Raw genomic sequence first — 25277 nt, 5'->3', positions numbered from 1 at the left:
CTTCTCTTCTCTCCTCTCTTCTCTTCTCTTCTCTTCTCTCTTCTCTTCCCTTCTCTTTCTTTTTTTTGAGACAGGGTCTCCCTCTGTCGCCTAGGCGGGGTGCAGTGGCACAATTTCGGCTCACTGTACGCCTCCTGGGTTCAAGTGATTCTCCTGCCTCAGCCTCCTGAGTAGCTGAGATTACAAGCCCGCGCCACCACACCCCGGCTAATTTTTGTATTTTTAGTAGAGACGGGGTTTCACCAAATTGGTCAGGCTGGAATTGAACTCCTGACCTCAGGTGATCCGCCTGCCTTGGCCCCCCAAACTGCTGGGATTATAGGCGGGAGCCACCGTGCCTGGCGGTCCTCAACTTTCTAATTTTAACTATTCTTCAAAGTTCTGCTCATCAATCTAAATATTACTCTAAATATTCCTCTATGTACTTCATCATTTACATCTAATTATTACATCTTCTTTAATATTTTTCAAAGCCATCCCCTTCCATTCTTGCTGTGGACAAGCTAGTTTTCAATCAGCTAAACTACTGGAATACCTTATGGTCTGCCCTTCTGCTTTTCTCTATCCTTTTGCGCTCTTAGAATTTGAATCCTATTTCAAAGTCTCCCCTTCTCTGAAGTCATTTCAGGGTGCAGTTCCTTCCGTACTCTCCAGAATCTCAAGTTCTTCTCCATTCCCGTAGCATTTACTAAACCATTAATTAAAATCTAATATAAACTACCTACCTGATATTATTTACCCCCCCCCCTTTTTTTTTGAGACGGAGTCTCACTCTGTCCCCCAAGCTGCAGTGCAGTGGCGCGATCTCGGCTGACTGCAACCTCTGCTCCCAGCTTCACGCCGTTCTCCTGCCTCAGCCTCCCGAGTAGCTGGGACCACAGGCGCCCGCTACCACTCCCAGTTAATATTTTTGTATTTTTAGTAGAGACGGGGTTTCACCATGTTAGCCAGGATGGTCTTGATCTCCTGACCTCGTGATCCGCCCGCCTCGGTCTCCCAAACTGCTGGGATTACAGTCGTGAGCCACCACACCCGGCCCTTTTTTTTTTTTTTTTTTGAGATGACATCTCGCTCTGTCACCAGGCTGGAGTGCAGTAGCGCCATCTCGGCTCACTACAATCTCCGCCTCCCTGGTTCAAACGACTCTCCTGCCTCAGCCTCCTGAGTAGCTGGGACTACAGGCACGCACCACCACAGGCCGTTAATTTTTATATTTTTAGTAGAAACAGGATTTCTCCATGTTGGTCAGGCTGGTCTGGAACTCCTGACCTCGTGATCCGCCCGCTTTGGCCTCCCAAAGTGCTGGGATTACAGGTGTGAGCCACTGCGCCCGTCATTTTTTTTTTTTCTTTTCCTGAGGGAGTCTCGCTCTGTCACCCAGGCTGGAATGCAGTGGCGTGATCTCGGCTCACTGCAACCTCTGCCTCCTGGGTTCAAGCAATTCTCCCTCTCAGCCTTCCAAGAAGCTGGATTACAGGCGCCCACCACCACGCCTGGCTAATGTTTGTATTTTGAGTAGAGCCAGGGTTTCACCATCTTGACCAGGCTGGTCTTTAATTCCAGACTTCATGATCCACCCTCCTCAGCCTCCCAAAGTGCCGGGATTACAGGCGTGAGGCACGGTGCCTGGCCTATTATTTACTTTTTCGTGGACATGTCCTATTAGATTGTAATTTTTTAAAGCACAGTACTCATACTTTAATTTCTCCAGATAGTGGCTCTAGCACAGTGCCTTTAATGTAATGGATATACAAGAAATCTTGTAGTTCATTCAGGTTCATATTGTTCACTCTTCTCTGAATCACTTCTAAACTTATTTTAAGTATATATAAGGTGTTAAATTATGTGTAAAATGCTTGTTTTCTAATTATTTTCTGTGGGTCAGATTCATCTCTATTTCAAAACTCTCAATCTCTTTAGGGTAGACTGCCATTTTCCTTTTGTACTTTTCACTAGTATACTTCTGTTCTCATAGACAGCATCCATTTGGCAATAAAGGTTTTTCTATGATAAATATTTAAAACCTTAGAAATGACATCCCAGAATAAAACTATGGCTCTCTGACTTCTAATATGTTTCTCACAGTGACACAAAGGGAAATACTGGAAGGTATGGTTGTCATCTAACTACAGCTAAATGATGCTTTAGACAGGCCAGCAAGGTAACCCAGACAATCAAGATGACCAGTGGGAATTACAGTGACATCAAGGATGAATAAGCCCAATCTCACAACACTGCTTCACCCAACTGCTGCCAAGAGAAGATATGGGCTCAATGTTGTCAGTTTATCATTTTTAAAGATAAGCTGAAAATCTAGATTTTTATATAAAAGATTTTTATATAAAAGGTCCTGAATGTTAAGTATTTGCAACTAACTCAAGATAAAACAACAATGGTGTGGACCAAATAAAGCATTTCTAAAGTCAAGTTCAGCTTATATGCTATTAATCTATAACCTCTGTTTTAGTGTTTATGAAGTGATTTTTTTCATTACAATATACTATCAATTTTAATCTTCACAACAAACTTTTGGGTTGAACATTTTGCCCACCTTTTACTAATGGGGAACTCCTCTAAAGTAATGAAGTCAACAAATGATGAAGTCAGAGACTCATAAAGTATCATAAAGCCACATACTTTATCTCATATTATATAGCCTATTTGTCTTACATCCACAGATCTTAACTTGTATGTGTGTGTATGGGGAGCAGTACTAGGAGATGAGAGACAGTCATAAATCCCTATGAAAACCTGATGAAAATTATAGACCAATCATTGATCCTCTCCACAGAAAAATACATATATGAACATACATATCAAATACTGTATAATCCCAAGGGGTTCACAGGTCCCTGAAGGCTACCTAAATGCCTATAGTATATGAGATTATCTGCAAGAGACAAATGTATGCAAAATATCTTTAGCTTTACTTAATGATAAACATGAATTCATAATAAATAAATCTAACAAAACTATTTTGAATCTCTTTACATTTATAATTATTCTACTGTTGGGATTAATAAATTCTACTCTTTACTCTTTATTACTCGTTATATCAAGCAGTGTTGTCTTTTGTCTTCACACACTTTTTTAAAAGTATATAACTTCTGAGTTTCAAGTGGTTTAGTTCTAGAATTAAAGAATTTGTTGAATAATCTCATGTTCATGCTTTCTGTATGCTTCTAAATGTCAAATGTATTCTCTTCTAAGTTGCTATGATTCCAGACTAAATAGTTCATTTCTCAGTTCTTCTTGGTTTGGAAACCCTACCACCAACTTTGCCATTTATTTATTCTCTCTGGATTTCTTTCATCTATGCAATTTTTTTCAGGTTTGCAATGGAATTACTTATTATATTGCATGAAGAGTAGAAAACCATTTTTTACTTTGTATTTAATATTTTTTCTGCCAATGTTTATCGCTTTTCTGATTATTTTGACTGCAGCATCACATAATGTCAATATTTTCATAAGAATCCACAATTATTATCATCAGTTTATTTTCTGGGATTTGAATGAATTCAACCAACTCCAAAACCCACACTGCTCATTAGCTCATCATTTAAGGACACAAAATAGTGGTGTCATTTACAAACTTAGGATTTCACAATTCATTCCCTTATCTGGATATAAATAGTAAAACTAGTGCTACTCCCAATTCAAAATTGATTCTAGTAGGTCCTGTTGTTGAAACTCTTCTACCCAGTAAACATCTGTTGCTAAGGATTCAGCTTATCATTGATAGAACATCCCATGCCCTTCCTACCACATGGCAGACTATCTTTTTGATAGTTTTTAATTGCTGAACCCAGATAAATGCTGTTTCAAAGTCTGACTAAATTACATTCATTAGCACCCCTCATACACATATGAATATAACTCTTCAACATTAATGGTGACTACTATTTATTCTCTACCCTGTGGTAAATATTGTGCCAGGTTGTTTATGCTGCCTTATTTAATCCTTACAAAAACCATGAAATGTAAATATTACTATTATCATTTAGCCATAAGAAAACTGAGGTTGAGAGCTTAGAGAATGTTCCCAAAGTCAGGTGGTGGAATTCACATCCAGGTTTGCCTGAAGTCTTATATCAGACAGGCAGAATTGCTCCTGTAAATAAAGGCAGAATATTACTTTCTCTCCAATGACATTGGCTTGAGGGCTGGTTATAAATTAGGTTCACCTTATCTTCACCTATAACATCAGCTTCATACTATTCTACAGTTTTCATCCCTCACTCTGAGTTCTTAAGAGTGAGGATTACATTGGAAACGAATCTGTCCTCAAGAATGATGAGCAGTTTTATTTAAATAAATCTAAAATGATTCTGTGCCATTACTACACCTGCTTCAACAACAACAAAAAAAAAAAAAAAAAAAAAGAAAAGAAGGACTGAAAACCTTTCTAATAGTTCTGTCTTCCACAGAACTAAGTGTATATTCAAACATCTACGTTTATTTGTTTATTTATTTTTGTCATTATTATTGTTGTTTTGCTTATTTTTGTTTATTTTCATTCTTGTAGCTGGATCATCTGATCCTCTGACTTTCAAGATACTGGCATTTTCAGAACCTTTATAAATGAAAGGCTTTGAAGGACCTGCAAGATTATTTTCAAAGGTAATTTTTTATTCATTTAAATTGGGGTTTGTGCCTTACATAAGAGAATATATACCCAAATCATGTAGAAATATATTCTTAAGCAAATTTTTATAATCTTAAGCCCTTGTAACTTGAAAAATTAATATTAAGACTATTGTGTACTGGAGAATGAAGAGAAAAGGAGAGAATAGATACTATTTGAGAAAAAGGCATGGAGAAACCAGATAAAGACACATATCACACTTCCGGAAAATTGGACTGACGAGAGAGAGAAACTGCAGAGCCAGCATAGCACTAACTATCTCATTGTGGGGAGCTCTGGATGAGAAAGTATATGATAAAGAAGAATAAACAAGGGACACTGTTGAAGATTTTCTGTTCACAAATATCTCACCCATTTAGTCTACCAATTGGATGTTAATTTTGCTTTAAAAACCCCTTTTAGTAAATATATTCTTGCAGGGTTAAAACCAGTGGTTCTTCATACCTTTACTCTGAGTAACTGTAACTAAATTATCTACAACTTAAATAAACTTTTGGGAGAATGTATGCTTTAATTAGTTGTTTTGATTGAACCGTGGAACATTTCAGAGTAAAAACCATAAAGGTCTTTAAACAACCCGAGGGCAGAATGACTGAGAAAGGCGGAATGATGAAATATTAAGGAAGGGCAAGGCTGAGGAAAGGAAGTGAAAAAATACTTACAATTTTACCACAGAAAAATGAGAGGTTATGATTCAGTGATCTCGAAGTTTCCTTCCCGCTCTACAATTCTATGACAGCTGTTATGCAAAAAAACGAATATCTTACACATAAAAACTTGTGTGCTATGTTTTCCTTCCTGGAATCTATATCGTCCAACTGTTAAAGCAACAAAAGAGCTCCTTTTTCTGCTCCAACAACATAAAAGAGAATAATTTATTAAAACTACTTCCAGAGGACATAAAGAAAACCAAAGGATAGAAATCATAGGGAGGTAAGCATCTTCCAAATAAAGAAATTAATAACACACCCTCGAATACTTTGATAATAAGTATTTGATAACTGAGTGAAATCTGGGGTCCAAAGAGATATATAGATCACTGGGGTGGTTGAGAATTTCTCCCTTTGCAAAGAACACACCAAATAAGAACTCTCATCTGCCAGAGGTGAGAAAAAGTGAAGAAAAGAGAGGATATTGCCCCATCAGCCTCAAAGCATTCAATTTCCCCGGCATTCGGTCCTTAGTCCTTTCCCATTTGTCACCTTATTATCTTCGTGTCCACCCTTACATCATCCACCTGTCACGTCTGTCTCCACAGTCACCTCTACAGACTTTTTTCACACTTTCCCTTCCTGTCTGTCGGTCTCAACGCTCTGTCTAGGGTTTACCCACATTTGCTCTACTCGGATTCCTTCCGCCGATCCCCTAAGACTCCGAGCAGGGTAGAGGATCGCGCTGCCTCCCCCACTCCCCGCCCCGTAGTCTCCAACAGTGTAAGGCAGACTGTGGGAACAAAACCCAGAGGAGTTTGTGCCTCTTCACCCCCATCCCGGGAGGCTCCCCCTCTATCCCCGGGCGGTCCTCACTCACAGCGCACAGTGTGGAAGGCGCAGCGCGGCTGCTTCTCGAAACTCTCCCCTAACTTGAGAACCCGCTCGCGACGGTCTAGATGTGAGAATCCCGCTGCGCTGTTCATCTTTACTCTCCTGCTCTGACTTTAACTCCGCCGCCAGTGCTCACTATCTGCCACCTCAGCCTGAAGCAGCTGCACTTGATCCCGCCAGCCGAGTCACCACAGACTCCACCCCGCGCCCGACGCGCACCGCCCCACCGGGAGCATCACGTTCTGATTGGCTTATTGGCAAAGGGCGCTCCGCCCCTTGACTCCGAGGCCCCTGGTCCCGCCTCCAGGCCCCTTCCCGCGTCGCGACGCAGGCGGTCCCGGGAAGGCCGCGGCGCTGTGGTGTGGCGTGGGAGCCGGGTTCTTTTGTGGAAGAACGCGAAGCGAGGATGAGGTAACTTATCTGAGGTGGTGGCTGGGGAGGGAGAGGGCCCCAGGGTGCCTACCGGGAGGCCAGGACCCCAGGCTTCTGGACGAAGTCAGCCGGCGTGTAAGAGCTCTTAACGGGAGAATCGGCCTGCCCTCACGCCCACTCTGTAGAGATCTGGTGTGGAAACTGAGGCCTGGGGAGGTGCAGTGTCCGGGCACAGGGCCTAGTGTTGTCCAAGGCCTGGTAGCGCGAAGTCCGGGTCTAGAATCTGGAGTAAAGGGGCCCCGCGGCCCCAGAATCTCGGTCCTTGGATTTGAAGCGACGCTGTTACCTCAGTAATCGTTTTCTGACCTTTTTGTATCAGAGGAAGTTTCTTGTGGTCTTAGGACTGGAGAAGGGGATGTGTAGTGGGGAGGAAAAAGAGGATTCGGAGATAGGAACTGCAGACATTTAGGATCAGCCGCAACAGGATCGCACTGAATATCCTTGTCATTTATTTTCCTCACAGTGATCCGTGGAGGCAGTAACAGGCGCGGCGAGGGAGAAGTGATTCCAGAAGAGTCAAGAGGCTGGGCCGGCCCCAGTGGCCTGGCAACAGGGTAGTAGCATTAAAATAGATAAATAATTGTCTTTTTGTGTCAAATTTCATGAATTTAATGTAAAGATGGGAGAGGTGTTGAATTATAAGGAGAAACACTCAAGAGAAAGTTTACGGATGGTTTCCATAACAGGTGGTTTTTCAGGGGAATTACGCAGTCCAACTGCACTCCCTCACCTTCTGCCTTAGTCACATTTGTCAATTGATTTTTGGGTAGGTGACTATGTCTCCTTCAACCTGTCTGTGTAAATCCTACCCTTTGAAGGTGTGCCGAAGCTGTTTCATATCGTAGTTAAATGCTTTAAGCCAGATGGTGGCTCCAGTTTGAACTCCTGCTTTATACTTAACAGTGTGACTTTGTGCCAGCTAATTACATTCTCCAGAGTTTAAGTATGCTCATTGTTCAAATTGGGGGAAAAATAATAGTACCCGTTCCTTAGAGTTGTTGGAATGATTAAATGAGTTAATACATGAAAGCAATTAGAACAATTCCTGGAGCATAATAAGAGGTCTCCAAATGGTTATTATTTAAGGTCCAGCTCTACACTTAATGTTACATTTTAAGACCATCTTGGTGGCTGCCTCTTCTAAATAGAATCATTCTAGGAGGTAGGAATTGCTATTTTGTTTACAGCAAGAAAAGTGGTTCAGAGAAGCCCAGTCATCTGACTTTATGGCCTGTATTCTTATCTGTGTCATCTATTTAGCATTTAACATGTATCTGATATTCTTAAGTATATTTTTTAATATGTGTGTGTGTGTACACATGTACATATACATACTTTTCTTTCCCAACCAGAACAATAGCAGAGAGTATGTCTTGTGTGGAATCTTTGTGTCCCCTACATCTACCATACTGTTCTACACATGTTTGTTGATGACAATAATGATTTAGTGATGTTTTATTATGGTAACCAGGAGGGCACAAATTGTTTTGAGCCTGTTTTACTTTAGAGAGGTTTCCAACCATAAATCTGAGCTTTCTGTATTATAACAAGAGAAAAACAGAAAGTCAGGAAATTGAGGCTCAGAATGCCTGAGGTTTGTGCATTTACTCATTCTTTCAACATGTATTTAGTAAATCCTACTACGTGCCAGGTACTAGTCTAGCCACTGGGAATATAGTTGTGAGCCAAAGATATAAGAAAGCAGCCGCCAAAGATGGTCTTAAATGTAGTATGATGGTAGAGCTGGGCTTTAATAATAACCATTTGGAGAACTCTTATGTGCCAGGAATTGTTCCAATTGCTTTCATGTATTAACTCATTTAATCATCTCTAAGGGATAGGTAGGTTGCCCTCATGAAGCTTACCTTCTGAGGTGAATTTTATCCAAACATATATTAAAATGAATTATGTTGTACTAGCTTAAGAATAGACAAATAGATTAAATTACTAGAAACTAAGTAGAGTCCAAAAAGATACCCTGTGTATGTGTATGTATACGTAGTGCATGAAAATGTGACATTTCAGATTGTTTTTGTTGTCTATTCATAACTAGTTACCTTATGAATTTAGGACTGTTATGTGCATTTTTTAATCCATCAATAACTTTAACATTAAACATTCAGATTCTTATGTGACACCATTCACAAAAATACCTTACTTTCGAAGATATGTAAGGAACAAAACCAAAAAAAATAGAGATTTGGAGAATGTTTTTTACCTCTTGGGTTAGAGAGGACCTTTCTAAACATGACACAAAAGACAGACGCCATAGAGGAAAAGATTGTTATATTTCAGTATGTAAAAATTGTAAAAATGGCTGGGCGCTGTGGCTCATGCCTGTAATCCCAGCACTTTGCGAGGCCAAAGTGGGCAGACCACTTGAGGTCAAGAGTTCAAGACCAGCCTGGCCAATATGGTGAAACCCCATCTCTACTAAAAATACAAAAATTAGCTGGGCACGATGGCACATGCCTGTAATCCCAGTTACTCGGGAGGCTGAGGCATGACAATCACTTGAACCCAGAAGGTGGAGGATACAGTGAGCTGAGATTGCACCACTGCACTGCAGCCAGGGTAAACAGAGTGAGACTCTCTCAAAAAAAAAAAAATTGTAAAATTATGGTAAAGACCCCATAGTCAAATTTAAAAAAATAAATGACAACCAAGGAGAAAATGTTATAACCAATATAAAAGAGAAAAGATTCCTATCCATGTATGAAAAGCTTCTGCAAAAGAGTAAGACAAACCAATAGAAATATAGTCAAAGGATATGAATAGAAAATATATAAATAATGGCCAGTGAATGTGAAATGTGCCTGACCTCCCTAATAATCAAAGAAATACAAATTAAAACACAATCATACCAATTATCATGTAATAGATTGGCAAAAATATAAAGGATAATGTGTATATTCATTGCAGTGTTGCTTGTAATAGCATACGGCTTGAGTAGAGGTGATGTTTAGATATATTTTGCTGCATTCTTAAAAAGGAAATGTAGCATAATGCAGCCATTTGGAAAGAATGAGATAACGATATGCACTCTCTTTGAAAGTTTTGTGATTACTATGTGCCAGGAGTTGCACTGGGCTTTCTTTAAAGTATTTTCAGCAAACCTGTCTTTTAATGATTTATATTGTACCTAATAAGAGATATATGAATGGAAAAACAGTTTTTGCTCTCACATCATGACGACACAAAAGAATTCTGTGACCAAATGTGTGGAGATTTCTCCCACCAACAAGCAAGCAATCAATTCTGCAACGGACGCAAGCTGGGTATCTTCTAATTCAGTTCTGATACTGTCTACTTGGAGATAGGGTCAGATCCCTCAGGTTTAGGGCTTAGTCCTGCAAGAGTGGCCCCCACTTCTGATGCTAGTCGCAAGCCCTGGGTTGTTTTACCTGTGCTTCTGACTAACCAGCTATATATGGGGAATCCTACCACCCCCTCCTTGGGGTGTATTAATTTGCTCGGGGAGCTCACATAACTGAGGGAAACATGTTTTCCAGTTTATTATAAAGATACTACAGAGACCCTGGGCAACATGGAGAAACTCGGTCTCTACTAAAAGTACAAAAAAGCAGCCTAGCGTAATGGCTTGCACCTATAGTCCTAGCTACTGGGACTGAGGCTGAGGTGGGAGAATCACCTGAACCCGAGAAGTAAAGGCTGCAGTGAGCCATAATTGTACCACTGCCCTCTAGCCTGGGCAACAGGAGTGAGATCCTGTCTCATAAAAAAAAAAGATATTAGGATACAAATAAAGAGATGCATACTGTGAAGTATGGGAAGGGGCACAGAGTTTCCAATGTCCTCCCTGGGTGTGATATCCAGGAGGTTCCTCCAGGAACTTCCATATGTTCAGCTATCCAGAAGTTCTTTGTACCCCATCCTCTTGAGCCTTTTATGGAGATTTCATTGGATAGGCATGACTGAAGTGTGGACAATCATTTTGGAAATGTGATTGGACAAAAAAAGATATAATCTAATACTAATAGACTGAGTGGGGAGACCCAGCAAGGCCTGGCTGCTCAGATTCTTCTTGGCTTCTCTATGCAGCATTCCTTCCAGGATACAGGGCAAGACCCATTCTGAAACAGGGGTCTTATGACCTACAGCTAGACAAGATAGGTCAGAGAAAGGCAGGGATGATTAGAGTTCTGCTTTGGAGGGAAGGAGCAGGTGAAAGGAGGAGAGGAGAAAGTCAGAGATAGATTCTGTTTTCTGAAGCCTAAAGCACCCTAATATAACAATATTGTAACAAAGGCTATAGGAGCTATGAGCTAGGAACTGTGGACAAAAACATAGATACGTATATGTATATATATATACGTTTGGAAATGATCACAGGCTCTATTTCATAGCCCTGTTGTGAGGATTAGATAAGACAGTGTATAGTATATTAACACAGTGCTTAGCTTATATTAAACACTTGATACATGTTAGCTTTATTATAAATAAGGAAATACACTTTTGTTATGTGAGGATATCTTTGAGCTTCAAATGCTTTAAAAATTTTTTTTAGAGACAGAGTTTTGCTTTGTTGACCAGGCTAGTCTTGAACACCTATTCTCAAGTGATTCTCCTGCCTTAAACTTTTTTACGTAGAGAAAGTTTTAGCAACAATTAGGATGTGGACCTTGTTTTTTAATGTTAGGAGAATTGATTTTATTCAATATACTATTTACTTATTTATTTATTATTATTATTATTATTATTATTCTGAGACATAGTCTAGCTCTGTTGTTCAGGCTGGAGTGCAGTGATGTGATCTCTGGTCACTGCATCCTCCGCCTCCTAGGTTCAAGCTATCCTGCCTCAGCCTCCCGAGTAACTGGAATTACAGGCACACACTACCATGCCCACCTGATTTTTGTATTCTTAATAGAGATGGGGTTTCACTATGTTGGCCAGGCTGGTCTTAAATTCCTGACTGCAAGTGATTCACCTGCCTTGGCCTCCCAAAGTGCTGGGATTACAGGCGTGAGCCACTGCACCTGGCCTTATTCACTATACTATTTAGAAGCAATCATTGATTATCTTATATTTATGTAACATTTCTGAGCATTAGTGTGTTGAAAGTCAGTGCTTCACTAGGAGGGCTCACAGGACTCAGAACATAGTATACTTATACAGCTATGATTTATTACAGTGAAGGGAAATAAAGCAAAATCAGCAAAGGGAAAAAGCGTATTGGGTGAAATCCAGAGGAAATCAGGTGCAAGCTTCTGAGTTCTCTCCCAGTGGAGTTACATAGGGTATGCTTAATTCCTCCAGCAGCCAGCTGTGACAACATGTTTGAAGCGTTGTCTACTAGGGAAGCTCAACTAGACACTCAGTGATCACAATTTTTATTGGAGGATGGCCACATAGGCACCCTTTATATAGGTACTCTTGGCTGGCATATACCAGAATTCTAAGACTCCTGGAAGGAAAGCAGGTATTCAGCATGAACCACATTATTTTTCATAAACAGTTTTAAGCACAGGGAGCCACTCTTATCAGAGAATGGTAGAAACCCTCCTGAAATCCAAGTTCTAGATGCTAGTCAAGGGCCAACCTTGTAAGCACACCTTTGAAAGGATAGTAGTCTTAGGCCTGTCATGTTAGCTCTTTTTTGCAGTTTTTCTTGTATGATTAAAGGAAGTTAATTCCTATCCTAGAATTACGGTGCAGATTAGACAGAGAATGTGAAACTGCTATCACAGTTCCTGACTCTTAGTGAGTGCACAATAAACAATACCTGTTATAGCTGTTACATGTGAGGTATAGGAATCTTGACCTCTTTTACACTGGTTAGAAAAAACAGTTTTCTATAAGGAAGAAATGAAAAAATCTATATTCTGCTTCTCAAATAAGGCAAGAAAAGCTGTTTTTATTTATATTGAAACTATATTTCAAACATTATTTAGGTAGTGAACATTTTACGGCTTTTTGACCTTTATTCTCTTGTTCTGTTAAAATATAGGTAATATGAGAAATGAAGCCAACAGGTACAGACCCAAGGATCTTATCTATAGCTGCTGAAGTTGCAAAAAGCCCTGAGCAGAATGTCCCTGTTATACTGTTGAAGTTAAAAGGTAAGAAAATCTTTTTGTGATTAGATAGCATTTTAAGTGAAAAACGGTTCCATCATTGGTACAATTTTAACATTTCTTTTAAATTTGTTCGAGAAATCTTAACACTATAATAGAACAGTAATTTTTCCTTCTAATATATTTTTAGTGATTATTCAACATATAAAAATACAAATAGCTCCTGGGTGTATTAAGCAAAATTAAATATATCTTATTTCCTTTTGCCTTAGAAATAATAAACATCACACCTTTAGGAAGCTCAGAGTTGAAGAAAATCAAACAAGATATATATTGTTATGATCTCATTCAATATTGCCTCTTGGTCCTCAGTCAAGATTGTTCTCGAATCCAGGGTGGTTGGACTACAATTTCACAGCTTACACAGATATTAAGGTAAAATGAAGCAGTAAGTCAGCTTGTTCTTGAGGGATGTAGTAGTTGATTCTGATTTTCAACATTTGCTTTTTATTTGTCTGCCTAACAAACATTGGCAACCTCCTGTTGTAGGTTTTGGTTGTACTTTTCCTTCATATTATATGTTGTTATTCATAATTTTACTTCAGATTGTTTGACTGTCTAAAATTTTCCTCCACAAGCTTAATGAAGATGGTGATCATTTTTTTTCTCACCACTGAATTCCAAGTGCCTAATATACTCTTTATTGACTAAGGAATTTTTAAAGAAGTGAAGAAATTAAGGCACTGGCTCTCTACTTGAGAAACTTAAAATAGAGATTGGGTGACAGTCATGTAAGTATATGATACAAAGCAGAATGAAATCAGTGCTAAAATGAAAGTATGCAAGCGAGTACTATAGGAGAACCGATAAAGAAACATTCATTTCACTACATCAATTTAGCTATCAACTGTATATTTCATTAAGCAACCCAAATACTGTCAATAAAATTTAGAAGTAGAATTTCCTGATCTACTGCCATGCTAGAAATCAATAGAAGAGAAATAAACATTTTTTAAAAGGAGGTAGTAAAATAAACCAGATGTTCTTAGTGCCTAAGCTACTTCCTGATTAAGTAACTGAAAGGATGTATTTACTAACTGGATCCTAGCATTCTTTTTTTGTTTTTCCTAAATAAGCCATTTGAGTTTAGTAAACTATTCCTACTGGAAGGGTTTGTCTTGGATGCTAGATGTCTAAGCTGCTTAATCCTACTGTGTTACTTGGTAAAGGCCAAATTTAAAGTATACAGTCACAAAGAACAGTTAAAAAAATGTATATAATGTTCTTTTCATACTTTAATTTTCAAGATTGATTTTCTTAAGTAAATAAAGACTTATGTTTTTGTTTGATTAGATACGCTAGTTTATGATGATATTGATTAAGCCAGGCTCATGGGTAGAATTCAAGACTTAAGAAATTCCCATGTTTGTGAATGCACAAACATAATTTCATTTGTTAATCCTTTCAGTCAAAATAGATACTCTTAAGTAATTAACTTTAGGAACCAAAGAGAAAAGAAAAGCTGATACATGTAAGCATTAGCCCATTAACTTTAGGAACCCAGGTGCAAATAAACAAACAAACAAAAATGATACATGTAAATGTTAGCCACTTAGATTTTTTTTTTTAACTTTTATTTTAGGTTCAGGGGTACATGTGGAGGTTTGCTTTATAAGTAAATTGCATACTCAGTGTTTGTTCTCACTTATAAGTGAGAATATGCAGTGTTTGGCTTTCTGTTTCTGTGTTAGTTCACTTAAGTTAATGGCCTTCAGCTCCATCCATGTTGCTGCAAAGGACATGATGTTGTTCTTTTTTATGGCTACATAGTATTACATGGTGTATATGTACCACCCCAAAGAAATATACCATTTTCTTTATCCAGTCTGCCATTGATTACTTAGATTTTTAACATGCTCAATACATAGTTGTTATTGCTTATTAGTGTCCATGCATTTTGTTGAAAAGACTCAAACAGCAGTTTTTGTTCATTAGAGAACACACATAGAGAACATTCTTGAGTTTGAGGCTGTTTTGAATGTTAGTTCATAGAAAAACCTTTTATTATTGAGATTTCTGACATGTTAAGTGACTTTCTCTCCTTTAATGTATATTGTAAGGTGTTCCTACTAGAGTTAGGTTTTGCTGTTTGTCCCTCTGATATAAGGAATATGCAAGTGAATATTTTGCAAAAAGTAGATCTATTGGAAGGTAAAACTGGTATGAAATTAGTGTTTGGTTTGCTTATGTATCCCTTACAAACAAATCCTACCTGGGCATTTTTCAGCTATTGGATGTCTAAAATGTATTAGTTAACACAAATGCCTTTCATAAATTAAACTCTCAAGGTATCCTATAGCTTTGAGAATGATTATAGCCAATTCACCAAAAACTTAGCTTCTCTTTATTGTGAGCCATGTGCCTTTTATTTCCTGAATGAGCTAATGTGTAGGTTTTTAGGATATATAAATCCCAGACCTAAGTACCTGCATGGTCCATACCACTGTTTACTTTTCTAGAAAGTTGTTAATTTTTCGACAAAAATTCTTTATTGGCTTGGCAACAAAAGCATACTAAAAATTCTCAATAAGGCACAGTGTCTCTAGAAGCTTGAGCATTCTATGTAAACTTCTAATTTACACAAACTTATGCTCTTATTTCAGCCATTGCTGTGTGGGCTTAGAGCCAGGAGAAGATGCAGAGGAATTTTACAATGAATTGCTTCCATCAGCTGCAGAAAATTTTCTATTTTTGGGTAGACAATTACAAACATGTTTTATCAATGCAGCTAAGGTATGTGTTCATTCCGTGTTTTGTAGCTAAATCAGTTTAATTCTTGAGAAGCTGTTCTGTTATTTTTCAAATGTGCAATATTTGGCTGAAAGTACAAGTGAAGTAGTGGATTTGAACATTTTTAAAGTTACAACCTTCCAAAAATCATCTCTATGTTGGAAAAATTTTTAATGAAGATGTTGGAAAAATTTTTAATGAAGCATGCCGATTGATTTTTCGAAGGATCCGCCTTGCTACTTTACTTGTTGGGCAGCACCCATAGACAGTTATTTCCATAACATCTTTCTAAACATACTTTTTACTTAAATTAACAGTAGAGGAACGTATGTTCTCTAGGGCTAGGGCTTTTCTGAGTAGCTCCAATAGTGAAGAATAAAGGTGAACTTCCTATTTGATCTCTCATATCTTCTCCAATCAAAATATTCAACCCAAACATAGGGGTCTTTTCAAGTATTTATTGATTGCATTATGCTAGATGCTATACATATGCTGTTTTTTGACCCAGGGATTTAGAAGTGTATTGCTTAATTTCCAAATATTTGAAGATCTACTAGATACTTGTTATCAATTTCTAATTTAATAATGTTTTGGTCAGATAACATTCTCTATACCATTTCAATCCTTTGGAATTTTTTCAGACTTGTTTTATGGCCCTCCCCATATGTTTTATCTTTGTGAATATTCTGTTAAAATAAACTTTTGTGGGCCGAGCGCAGTGGCTCATGCCTGTAATCCCAGCAGTTTGGGAGGCCAAGGTGGGCGGATCTCCTAAGGTCGGGAGTTTGAGATCAGCCTGACCCACATGGAGAAACCCTGGCTCTACTAAAAATACAAAATTAGCCAGGTGTGGTGGCGCATAACTATAATCCCAGCTACTTGGGAGGCTGAGGCAGGAGGATCACTTCAACCCAGGAGGTGGAGGTTGCAGCGAGCCAAGATTGTGCCATTGCACTCCCCTTGGGCAACGAGAGCAAAACTCCATCTAAAAAAAAAAAAAAAAAAAGAAAGAAACCTTTGCTTTGCACAGTTCCATCTTAACTGAAACTTGTTCATATCAGAACCATGCAAAGGTTTTAATATGCACAAGTTTTATTTAATCTGGTGCCATGCAAAAGCTAGGATTACTTGTATACCCAAATGCGAACTCTGCAGTTGTGTGTAATGTTCTATAAACATTAATTAGGTCAATTTGGTTAGTAGAGTTGTTGAAGTCTTCTAAATTCTCTTTTTTTTTTCTTGTCTGCATTTCTACTTTTTAGTGAGCAAGGGTATTAAAATTTCCAACTATGATTGTGGATTTGTCTAATTTTGTCTTTAGTTCCATATGGTTTTGCTTCATGTATTACCAAACTCTGTGATTAGATACATACACATTTAGGAATATTATATCTTCTGGATGAATGAAAGCTATTATCATTGTGAAATGGTTTTTTTTTTTTTTTTTCTTTTTTTAACCTTACTCATGGACTCAGGTCACATGAAATGATCTTCTTTATCTCTGGTAATACACCTTATCTTGAAGTCTACTTTGTTTATTATTACGAATATTGCCACTCCAGTTTTCTTATAATTAGTGTTTACATGATACACTTTCTGCAGTTTCACCTTTCATGGTTTCAGTTACCCATGGCCAATAGTGGTTCAAAAATATTAAATGGAGGATTCCAGAAATAAACAGTTAAATTTTAAATGGCATGCTGCTCTGCATAGCATGATGAAATCTCATAGTGTCCTTCCCGGGATGTGAAGCACCCCATGACCAGTGTATCAGCACCATATAGGCTACCTGCCGATTGGTCACTTAGTAACCGTTCTCAGTTTTCAGATTAAAAAAATATATATATATAGGGTTCAGTACTATCCACACTGTCAGGCATCCACTGGGGGTCTTGGAACATGTCTTCCATGGATAAGGAGGAGACTATTGTACATCATTTCTCAACCCTTTACTTTTTAATCTCCGTCTTATACTTAAAGTGAGTCTATTTTAAATAGCATATTGTCAGGTCTTGCTTTTTCATCTAGTCTGACAAGCTGTTGTTTTAAATGGTATCATTTACTTGCATTTAATCTAATTTGTGGTATGGTTGGGTTTAATTCTACCATTATGCTATTTTTAAAAAATTTGTTCCCACTTTCCATCTTTTGTACTATTTTGTCATATATTTTACATATATTATAAAATCCACCATGTGTTATTTTTACTTTAAATAGTGTATTGACTTTTCAATAATTTAAAGAAATGAAAGAAAAATGATTTTTTATATCTACTATGTCTGATTGTCTTTATTCCTTTAAACAGATCTGAATTTTCATTTGGTATCATTTCCTTTAAGCCTGACAGCCTCCTTTAGCATATCTTTTGCACAGTAGAACAGTGCAATTCCGCTGGTAATGAAATATCTCAGCTTTTTGGTTATCTGAAAATGTCTTCATGATGCCTTCATTTCTGAGGAATATTTCTGTTGCATGTGTATAATTCTACTTCATCAATTTTTCCCCCTTTTTGCACTTTAAAGATTTTTTTTCCATTGTCTTTGGCATCTTTTGTTTCTGATGTAAATTCAGCCTTCATTCTTGTCGTCATTCTCCTATACATATTGCACATTTTTATCTTTGGCTTCTTTAAGATGTTCTCTTTGTTTGGTTTATTTTGTTTTATTTTCTGTAATTTTACTTTGATTAACCTTATTGTAGATTTCCTGGTGTCTATCTTGCTTGGAGATCCTGAGCTTCATGTATCTGAGTTATTGTATTCATATTAAGAAAATTTTCAGCTAATATTTTTTCAAATACTTTTTTTGTCCTATTCTCTCTACCTTCCCTCTGGGACTTCTGGTTATTGAGGCTGTCTTCATCCTTTTGTTGTTGTTGTTTACTTCAGTTTCGGTAATTTCTATTGGTCCGTTTTCAAGTACACTGACCCTATCTTCTGCAGTGTCTAATGTGCTAATAATCCTACCTAGTGAATTTTTCATTTCATACATTGTATTGTTCTATGATTTTTATTTGCTTCTCTTACAGATTGTTTACCATACTTATTATAGTTAGTTTTAAGTTATTGTTTATAAATCCAATACCTGGATCATTTGAGAGTCTTTTAATACCTGTTTTTTCTCTTAATACTGGGTCAAATTTTTCTGCTTCTTCACATGTCTATTAATTTTTTGTTTTATACTGGACACCATGAATGACACATTATAGAAATTCATATCTTTCTCTGAAGACTTGAGAGCAGTTAAATTCTGGCAGGTCAATTGTTCCTGTGGAGTTTTGGTTTTAGCCTTTCTATGGAGAGGTTTATTTCAGTTTTGCTGTTAGAGTATTGCCCTTAGTCCTGGTTCACAGTCCTTATACCTAAGGTGGGATCCTTCTGTGGTTTAAATGGAAAGCCCACCATGTTAACCCAGACCATCTGACCTGGAAGAACCTAGACTCCAAACTCTGTATACCCAGCACTAGGCAAATGATGAAATTGCTGGTAATTGCTGCAACTTCTTATTTGAACTCTTTTCACTGTGTTAATAAACACACACTGGGAAAAGCCAGGCATATTAGTTGGGTTTCTCCAGAAAAACAGAACCAATAGAAGATATATGGAGAGAGAGAAAGAAAGAGAAAGTGCTCAATTATAAGGAATTGGCAATTATGGAGGCTAACAAGTCCTGAGATTTGCAGTTGGTAAGCTGGAGACCCAGGAGAGCTGATGGCCTAGTCTGAGTTTAAAGGCCTTAGAATCTGGAGAACTGACAGCATAGTGCCAGTCCAAATGCCAGCAGGCTCAAGATCTATGAAGAAGTAGTGTTTCAGTTTGACTCTAAAGTCAGGAAAAAATGATGTCCCAACTCAAAGGCAGTCAGGCAAGAGGAATTTTCCTTTATGTGGGAGAGGTTCAATCTTTTGTTCTACTCAAGCCTTCAACTGATTGTATGAGGCTCACCCACATTAAGGAAAGCAATCTGCTTTACTCAGACTAAAAATTTAAATGTTAAACTCATCTAAAAATACCCTTACAGAAACACCTAGAATAGTGTTTGACAAGCACACAAGATAAATTTTGATTTCAGTCAGTGCATTTTACTTCAGGGTCATGTCTGTGTGCCTTTGCTTGCCATCTAAAACCTTCAAACAATTGCTTTTTATATTTTTTCACGAGTTTATACATTTTGTCAGCAAAGCATGGGTCAACAAACTATGGCCTGTTGGCTAAATCCAGCTTATTTTTTTAAATTAAATTGTATTAGAACACAGCTATACCTATTTGTTTATATTATCCATGACTACTTTCACTATAGCTGTAGAGTTCAGTAGTTTCTAGAGACTGTAATGCCTAAAATATTTTCTGGCCCATAACTAACAGGAAAGTAAGCTCTATAAAGAAGAAGAGCAGGGGACAACCAATGTGAACAAGAGTGATTTGAAAAAACTTTGTGGGGCCAATGGTACCTGGTCTCTCTATCTCTAAAGCATGGGTGAGATTTGGAAATATGAGGGCATTATAGGCAAGGGAAATGGACAAGACTAGAAAAGAGGAATAAGTATGGCATCTTTGAGTCCCAGAGCAGATACCTACCAGAGTTAGAGTATTCTCATTCAGAAAGATTGAAGGCCAAATGTGGTGGCTCACGCCTGTATAATCCCAGCACTTTGGGAGGCTGAGATTATAGATCACTTTACCCCAGGAGCTCAAGACCAACCTGGGCAACACAGAAAGACCTAGCCAAGTGTGGTGGCATATACCTGTCTTCCTAGCTACTCAGGAGGCTAGGGCAGGAGGATTGCTTGAGCACAGAAGCTCATGGCTGTAGTGAGCTATGGTCATGTCACTGCACCCCAGCTTTGGCAACAGAGCAAGATCTTCTCTCTTAAAAAAAAAAAAGGAAAAAGCAGAAAAAGAGTTTGAACTTGATTCTACAACAGTGAAGACACTTTTTTTTTCTATTACATTTTATTCTATTTTTAAAAATATTCTCAGTTTTGAGTTCTTTCTTTTTTTATTTTAATTAACTTTTTTTTTTCTTTTTTTTAACTTTTATTTTAGGTTTGGGGGTACATGTGAAGGTTTGTTACATAGGTAAACACATGTTGTGGTAGTTTGTTGCACATATTATTTCATCACCCATGTATTAAACCCAGTACCCAATAGTTATCTTTTCTGTTCCTCTCCCTCCTTTCACCCTCCCCACTAAAGTAGACCCCAGTGTCTGTTGTTTCCTTCTTTGTGTTCGTAAGTTCTTATCATTTAGCTCCCACTTAAAAGTCAGAACATGCAGTATTTGTTTTTCTGTTCCTGTGTTAATTTGCTGAGGATAATAACCTCTAGCTGCATCCATGTTCCTGCAAAAGACATGATCCTGTTCTTTTTAATGGCTGCATAGCATTCCATGGCATATTGCTACCACATTTTCTTTTTTTTTTTTTTAATTTTTTTATTATTATATTTTAAGTTCTAGGGTACATGTGCACAACGTGCAGGTTTGTTACATATGTATATATGTGCCATGTTGGTGTGCTGTACCCATTAACTTGTCATTTACATTAGGTATATCTCCTAATGCTATCCCTCCCCCCTGTCCCTTCCCCACAATAGGCCCTGGTGTGTGATGTTCCCCTTCCTGTATCCAAGTGACCTCATTGTTCAATTCCCACCTATGAGTGAGAACATGCAGTGTTTGGTTTTCTGTTCTTCTGATAGTTTGCTAAGAATGATGGTTTCCAGCTGCATCCATGCCCCTACAAAGGACACAAACTCATCCTTTTTATGACTGCATAGTATTCCATGGTGTATATGTGCCACATTTTCTTAATCCAGTCTGTCACTGATGGACATTTGGGTTGATTCCAAGTCTTTGCTATTGTGAATAGTGCCGCAATAAACATAAGTGTGCATGTATCTTTATAGCAGCATGATTTATAATCCTTTGGGTATATACCCAGTAATGGGATGGCTGGGTTAAACGGTATTTCTAGTTCTAGATCCTTGAGGAATCGCCACACTGTTTTCCACAATAGTTGAACTAGTTTACAGTCCCACCAACAGTATAAAAGTGTTCCTATTTCTCCATATCCTTTCCAGCACCTGTTGTTTCCTGATTTTTTCATGATTGCCATTCTAACTGGTGTGAGATGGTATCTCATTGCGGTTTTGATTTGCATTTCTCTGATGGTCAGTGATGATGAGCATTTTTTCATGTGTCTGTTGGCTGTATGAAGGTCTTCTTTTGTGAAGTGTCTGTTCATATCCTTTGCCCACTTTTTGATGGGGTTCTTTGCTTTTTTCTTGTAAATTTGTTTGAATTCTTTGTAGGTTCTGGATATTAGCCCTTTGTCAGATAAGTAGATTGCAAAAATTTTCTCCCATTCTGTAGGTTGCCTGTTCACTCTGGTGGTAATTTCTTTTGCTGTGCAGAAGCTCTTTAGTTTAATTAGATCCTATTTGTCAATTTTGGCTTTTGTTGCAATTGCTTTTGGTATTTTAGACATGAAGTCCTTGCCCATGCCTATGTCCTGAATGGTATTACCTAGGTTTTCTTCTAGGGTTTTTATGGTATTAGGTCTAACATTTAAGTGTCTAATCCATCTTGAATTAATTTTCGTATAAGGAGTAAGGAAAGGATCCAGTTACAGCTTTCTACTTATGGCTAGCCAATTTTCCCAACACCATTTATTAAACAGGGAATCCTTTCCACATTTCTTGTTTTTGTCAGGTTTGTCAAAGATCAGATGGCTGCAGATGTGTGGTATTATTTCTGAGGGCTTTGTTCTGTTCCATTGGTCTATTTCTCTGTTTTGGTACCAGTACCATGCTGTTTTGGTTACTGTAGCCTTGTAGTATAGTTTGAAGTCAGGTCGCATGATGACTCCAGCTTTGTTCTTTTGACTTAGGATTGTCTTGGCAATGCGGGATCTTTTTTGATTCCATATGAACTTTAAAGCAGTTTTTTCCAATTTTGTGAAGAAAGTCATTGGTAGCTTGATGGGGATGGCATTGAATCTATAAATCACCTTGGGCAGTATGGCCATTTTTACAATATTGATTTTTCCTATCCATGAGCATGGTATGTTCTTCCATTTGTTTGTGTCCTCTTTTATTTCACTGAGCAGTAGTTTGTAGTTCTCCTTGAAGAGGTCCTTTACATCCCTTGTAAGTTGGATTCCTAGGTATTTTATTCTCTTTGAAGCAATTGTGAATGGAAGTTCATTCATGATTCGGCTCTCTGTTTGTCTGTTACTGGTATATATGCTTGTGATTTTTGCACATTAATTTTGTATCCTGAGACTTTGCTGAAGTTGCTTATCAGCTTAAGGAGATTTTGGGCTGAGACGATGGGGTTTTCTAAATATACAATCATGTCATCTGCAAACAGGGACAATTTGACTTCTTCCTTTCCTAACTGAATACCCTTGATTTCTTTCTCTTGCCTGATTGCCCTAGCCAGAACTTCCAACACTATGTTGAATAGGAGTGGTAAGAGAAAGCATCCCTGTCTTGTGCCAGTTTTCAAAGGGAATTTTTCCAGTTTTTGCCCATTCAGTATGATATTGGCTGTGGGTTTGTCATAATAGCTCTTATTATTTTGTGATATGTTCCATCAATACCGAATTTATTAGGAGTTTTTAGCATGAAGGGCTGTTGAATTTTGTCAAAGGCCTTTTCTTCATGTATTACATATTCACGTGGTTTTTGTCTTTGGTTCTGTTTATACGCTGGATTACATTTATTGATTTGCGAATGTTGAACCAGCCTTGCATCCCAGGGATGGAGCCCACTTGATCATGGTGGATAAACTTTTTGATGTGCTGCTGGATTTGGTTTGCCAGTATTGTATTGAGGATTTTTGCATCGATGTTCATCAGGGATATTGGTCTAAAATTCTCTTTTTTTGTTGTGTCTCTGTCAGGCTTTGGTATCAGGATGATGTTGGCCTCATAAAATGAGTTAGGGAGGATTCCCTCTTTTTCTGTTGATTGGAATAGTTTCAGAAGGAATGGTACCAGCTCCTCCCTGTACCTCTGATAGAATTTGGCTGTGAATCCGTCTGATCCTGGACTTTTTTTGGTTGGTAGGCTATTAATTATTGCCTCAATTTCAGAGCCTGCTATTGGTCTATTTAGGGATTCAACTTCTTCCTGGTTTAGTCTTGGAAGAGTGTAAGTGTCCAGGAAATTATCCATTTCTTCTGGGTTTTCTAGTTTATTTGCATAGAGGTGTTTATAATATTCTCTGATGGTAATTTGTATTTCTGTGGGGTTGGTGGTGATATCCCCTTTATCATTTTTTATTGTGTCTATTTGATTCTTCTCTCTTTTCTTCTTTATTAGTCTTGCTAGTGGTCTATCAATTTTGTTGATCTTTTCAAAAAACCAACTTCTGGATTCATTGATTTTTTTGGAGAGTTTTTTGTGTCTCTATCTCCTTCAGTTCTGCTCTGATCTTAGTTATTTCTTGCCTTCTGCTAGCTTTTGAATGTGTTTGCTCTTGCTTCTCTAGTTCTTTTAATTGTGATGTTGGGGTGTCAATTTTAGATCTTTCCCGCTTTCTTTTGTGGGCATTTAGTGCTATAAATTTCCCTCCACACACTGCTTTAAATGTGTCCCAGACATTCTGGTATGTTGTGTCTTTGTTCTCATTGGTTTCAAAGAACATCTTTATTTCTGCCTTCATTGCGTTATGTACCCAGTAGTAATTCAGGAGCAGGTTGTTCAGTTTCCATGTAGTTGAGCGGTTTTGATTGAGTTTTTTAGTTCTGAGTTCTAATTTGATTGCACTGTGGTCTGAGAGACAGTTTGTTATAATTTCTGTTCTTTTACATTTGCTGAGGATTGCTTTACTTCCAACTATGTGGTCAGTTTTGGAATAAGTGTGATGTGGTGCTGAGAAGAATGTATAGTCTGTTGATTTGGGGTAGAGAGTTCTGTAGATGTCTATTAGGTCCGCTTGGTGCAGAGTTGAGTTCCATTCCTGGATATCCTTGTTAGCTTTCTGTCTCGTTGATCTGTCTAATGTTGACAGTGGGGTGTTAAAGTCTCCCGTTATTATTGTATGGGTGTCTAAGTCTCTTTGTAAGTCTCTAAGGACTTGCTTTATGAATTTGGGTGCTCCTGTATTGGGTGCATATATATTTAGTTTAGTTAGCTCTTCCTGATGAATCGATCCCTTTACCAATATGTAATGGCCTTCTTTGTCTCTTTTGATTTTTGATGGTTTAGAAGTCTATTTTATCAGAGACTAGGATTGCAACCCCTGCTTTTTTTTGTTTTCCATTTGCTTGGTAGCTCTTCCTCCATCCCTTTATTTTGAGCCTATGTGTGTCTCTGCATGTGAGATGGGTCTCCTGAATACAGCAGACTGATGGGTCTTGACTCTTTATCCAGTTTGCCAGTCTGTGTCTTTTAATTGGAGCATTTAGTTCATTTACATTTAAGGTTAATATTGTTATGTGTGAACTTGATCCTGCCATTATGATATTAACTGGTTATTTTGTTTGTTAGTTGATGCAGTTTCTTCCTAGAATTGATGGACTTTATATTTTGACATGTTTTTTGCAATGGCTGGTACCGGTTGTTCCTTTCCATGTTTAGTGCTTCCTTCAGGATCTCTTGTAGGGCAGGCCTGGTAGTGACAAAATCTCTAAGCATTTGCTCGTCTGTAAAGGATTTTATTTCTCCTTCACTGATGAAACTTAGTTTGGCTGGATATGAAATTCTGGGTTTAAAATTCTTTTCTTTAAGAATGTTGAATATTGGCCACCACTCTCTTCTGGCTTGTAAAGTTTCTGCCAAGAGATCTGCTGTTAGTCTGATGGGCTTCCCTTTGTGTGTA

The 25277-nt window shown here is 37.9% G+C and overlaps 2 protein-coding genes across 2 annotated transcripts in view; one reads left to right on the top strand and one right to left on the bottom strand.

Annotated features, from left to right (window-relative positions):
* EAF2 (ELL associated factor 2) overlaps positions 1-6390 on the bottom strand; it is a 57943-nt gene extending 51553 nt beyond the window's left edge. The window contains exon 1 of the mRNA XM_023214527.2: positions 6178-6390. Within this exon, the coding sequence (XP_023070295.1) occupies positions 6178-6283 (106 nt within the window). The 5' untranslated portion in view covers positions 6284-6390. The remainder of the gene's footprint in view (positions 1-6177) is intronic.
* A 91-nt stretch (positions 6391-6481) lies between these two features.
* Positions 6482-25277, top strand: part of IQCB1 (IQ motif containing B1) — a 76399-nt gene continuing 57603 nt past the window's right edge. Inside the window, exons 1-5 of the mRNA XM_023214512.1 lie at positions 6482-6602; positions 7087-7177; positions 12595-12706; positions 12934-13096; positions 15325-15454. Of these exons, the coding sequence (XP_023070280.1) occupies positions 12607-12706; positions 12934-13096; positions 15325-15454 (393 nt within the window). The 5' untranslated portion in view covers positions 6482-6602; positions 7087-7177; positions 12595-12606. The remainder of the gene's footprint in view (positions 6603-7086; positions 7178-12594; positions 12707-12933; positions 13097-15324; positions 15455-25277) is intronic.

This window comes from Piliocolobus tephrosceles, chromosome 2, assembly GCF_002776525.5.
Source record: "Piliocolobus tephrosceles isolate RC106 chromosome 2, ASM277652v3, whole genome shotgun sequence".
Taxonomy (NCBI): domain Eukaryota; kingdom Metazoa; phylum Chordata; class Mammalia; order Primates; family Cercopithecidae; genus Piliocolobus; species Piliocolobus tephrosceles.
This window is presented reverse-complemented; position numbering and strand designations above follow the sequence as displayed.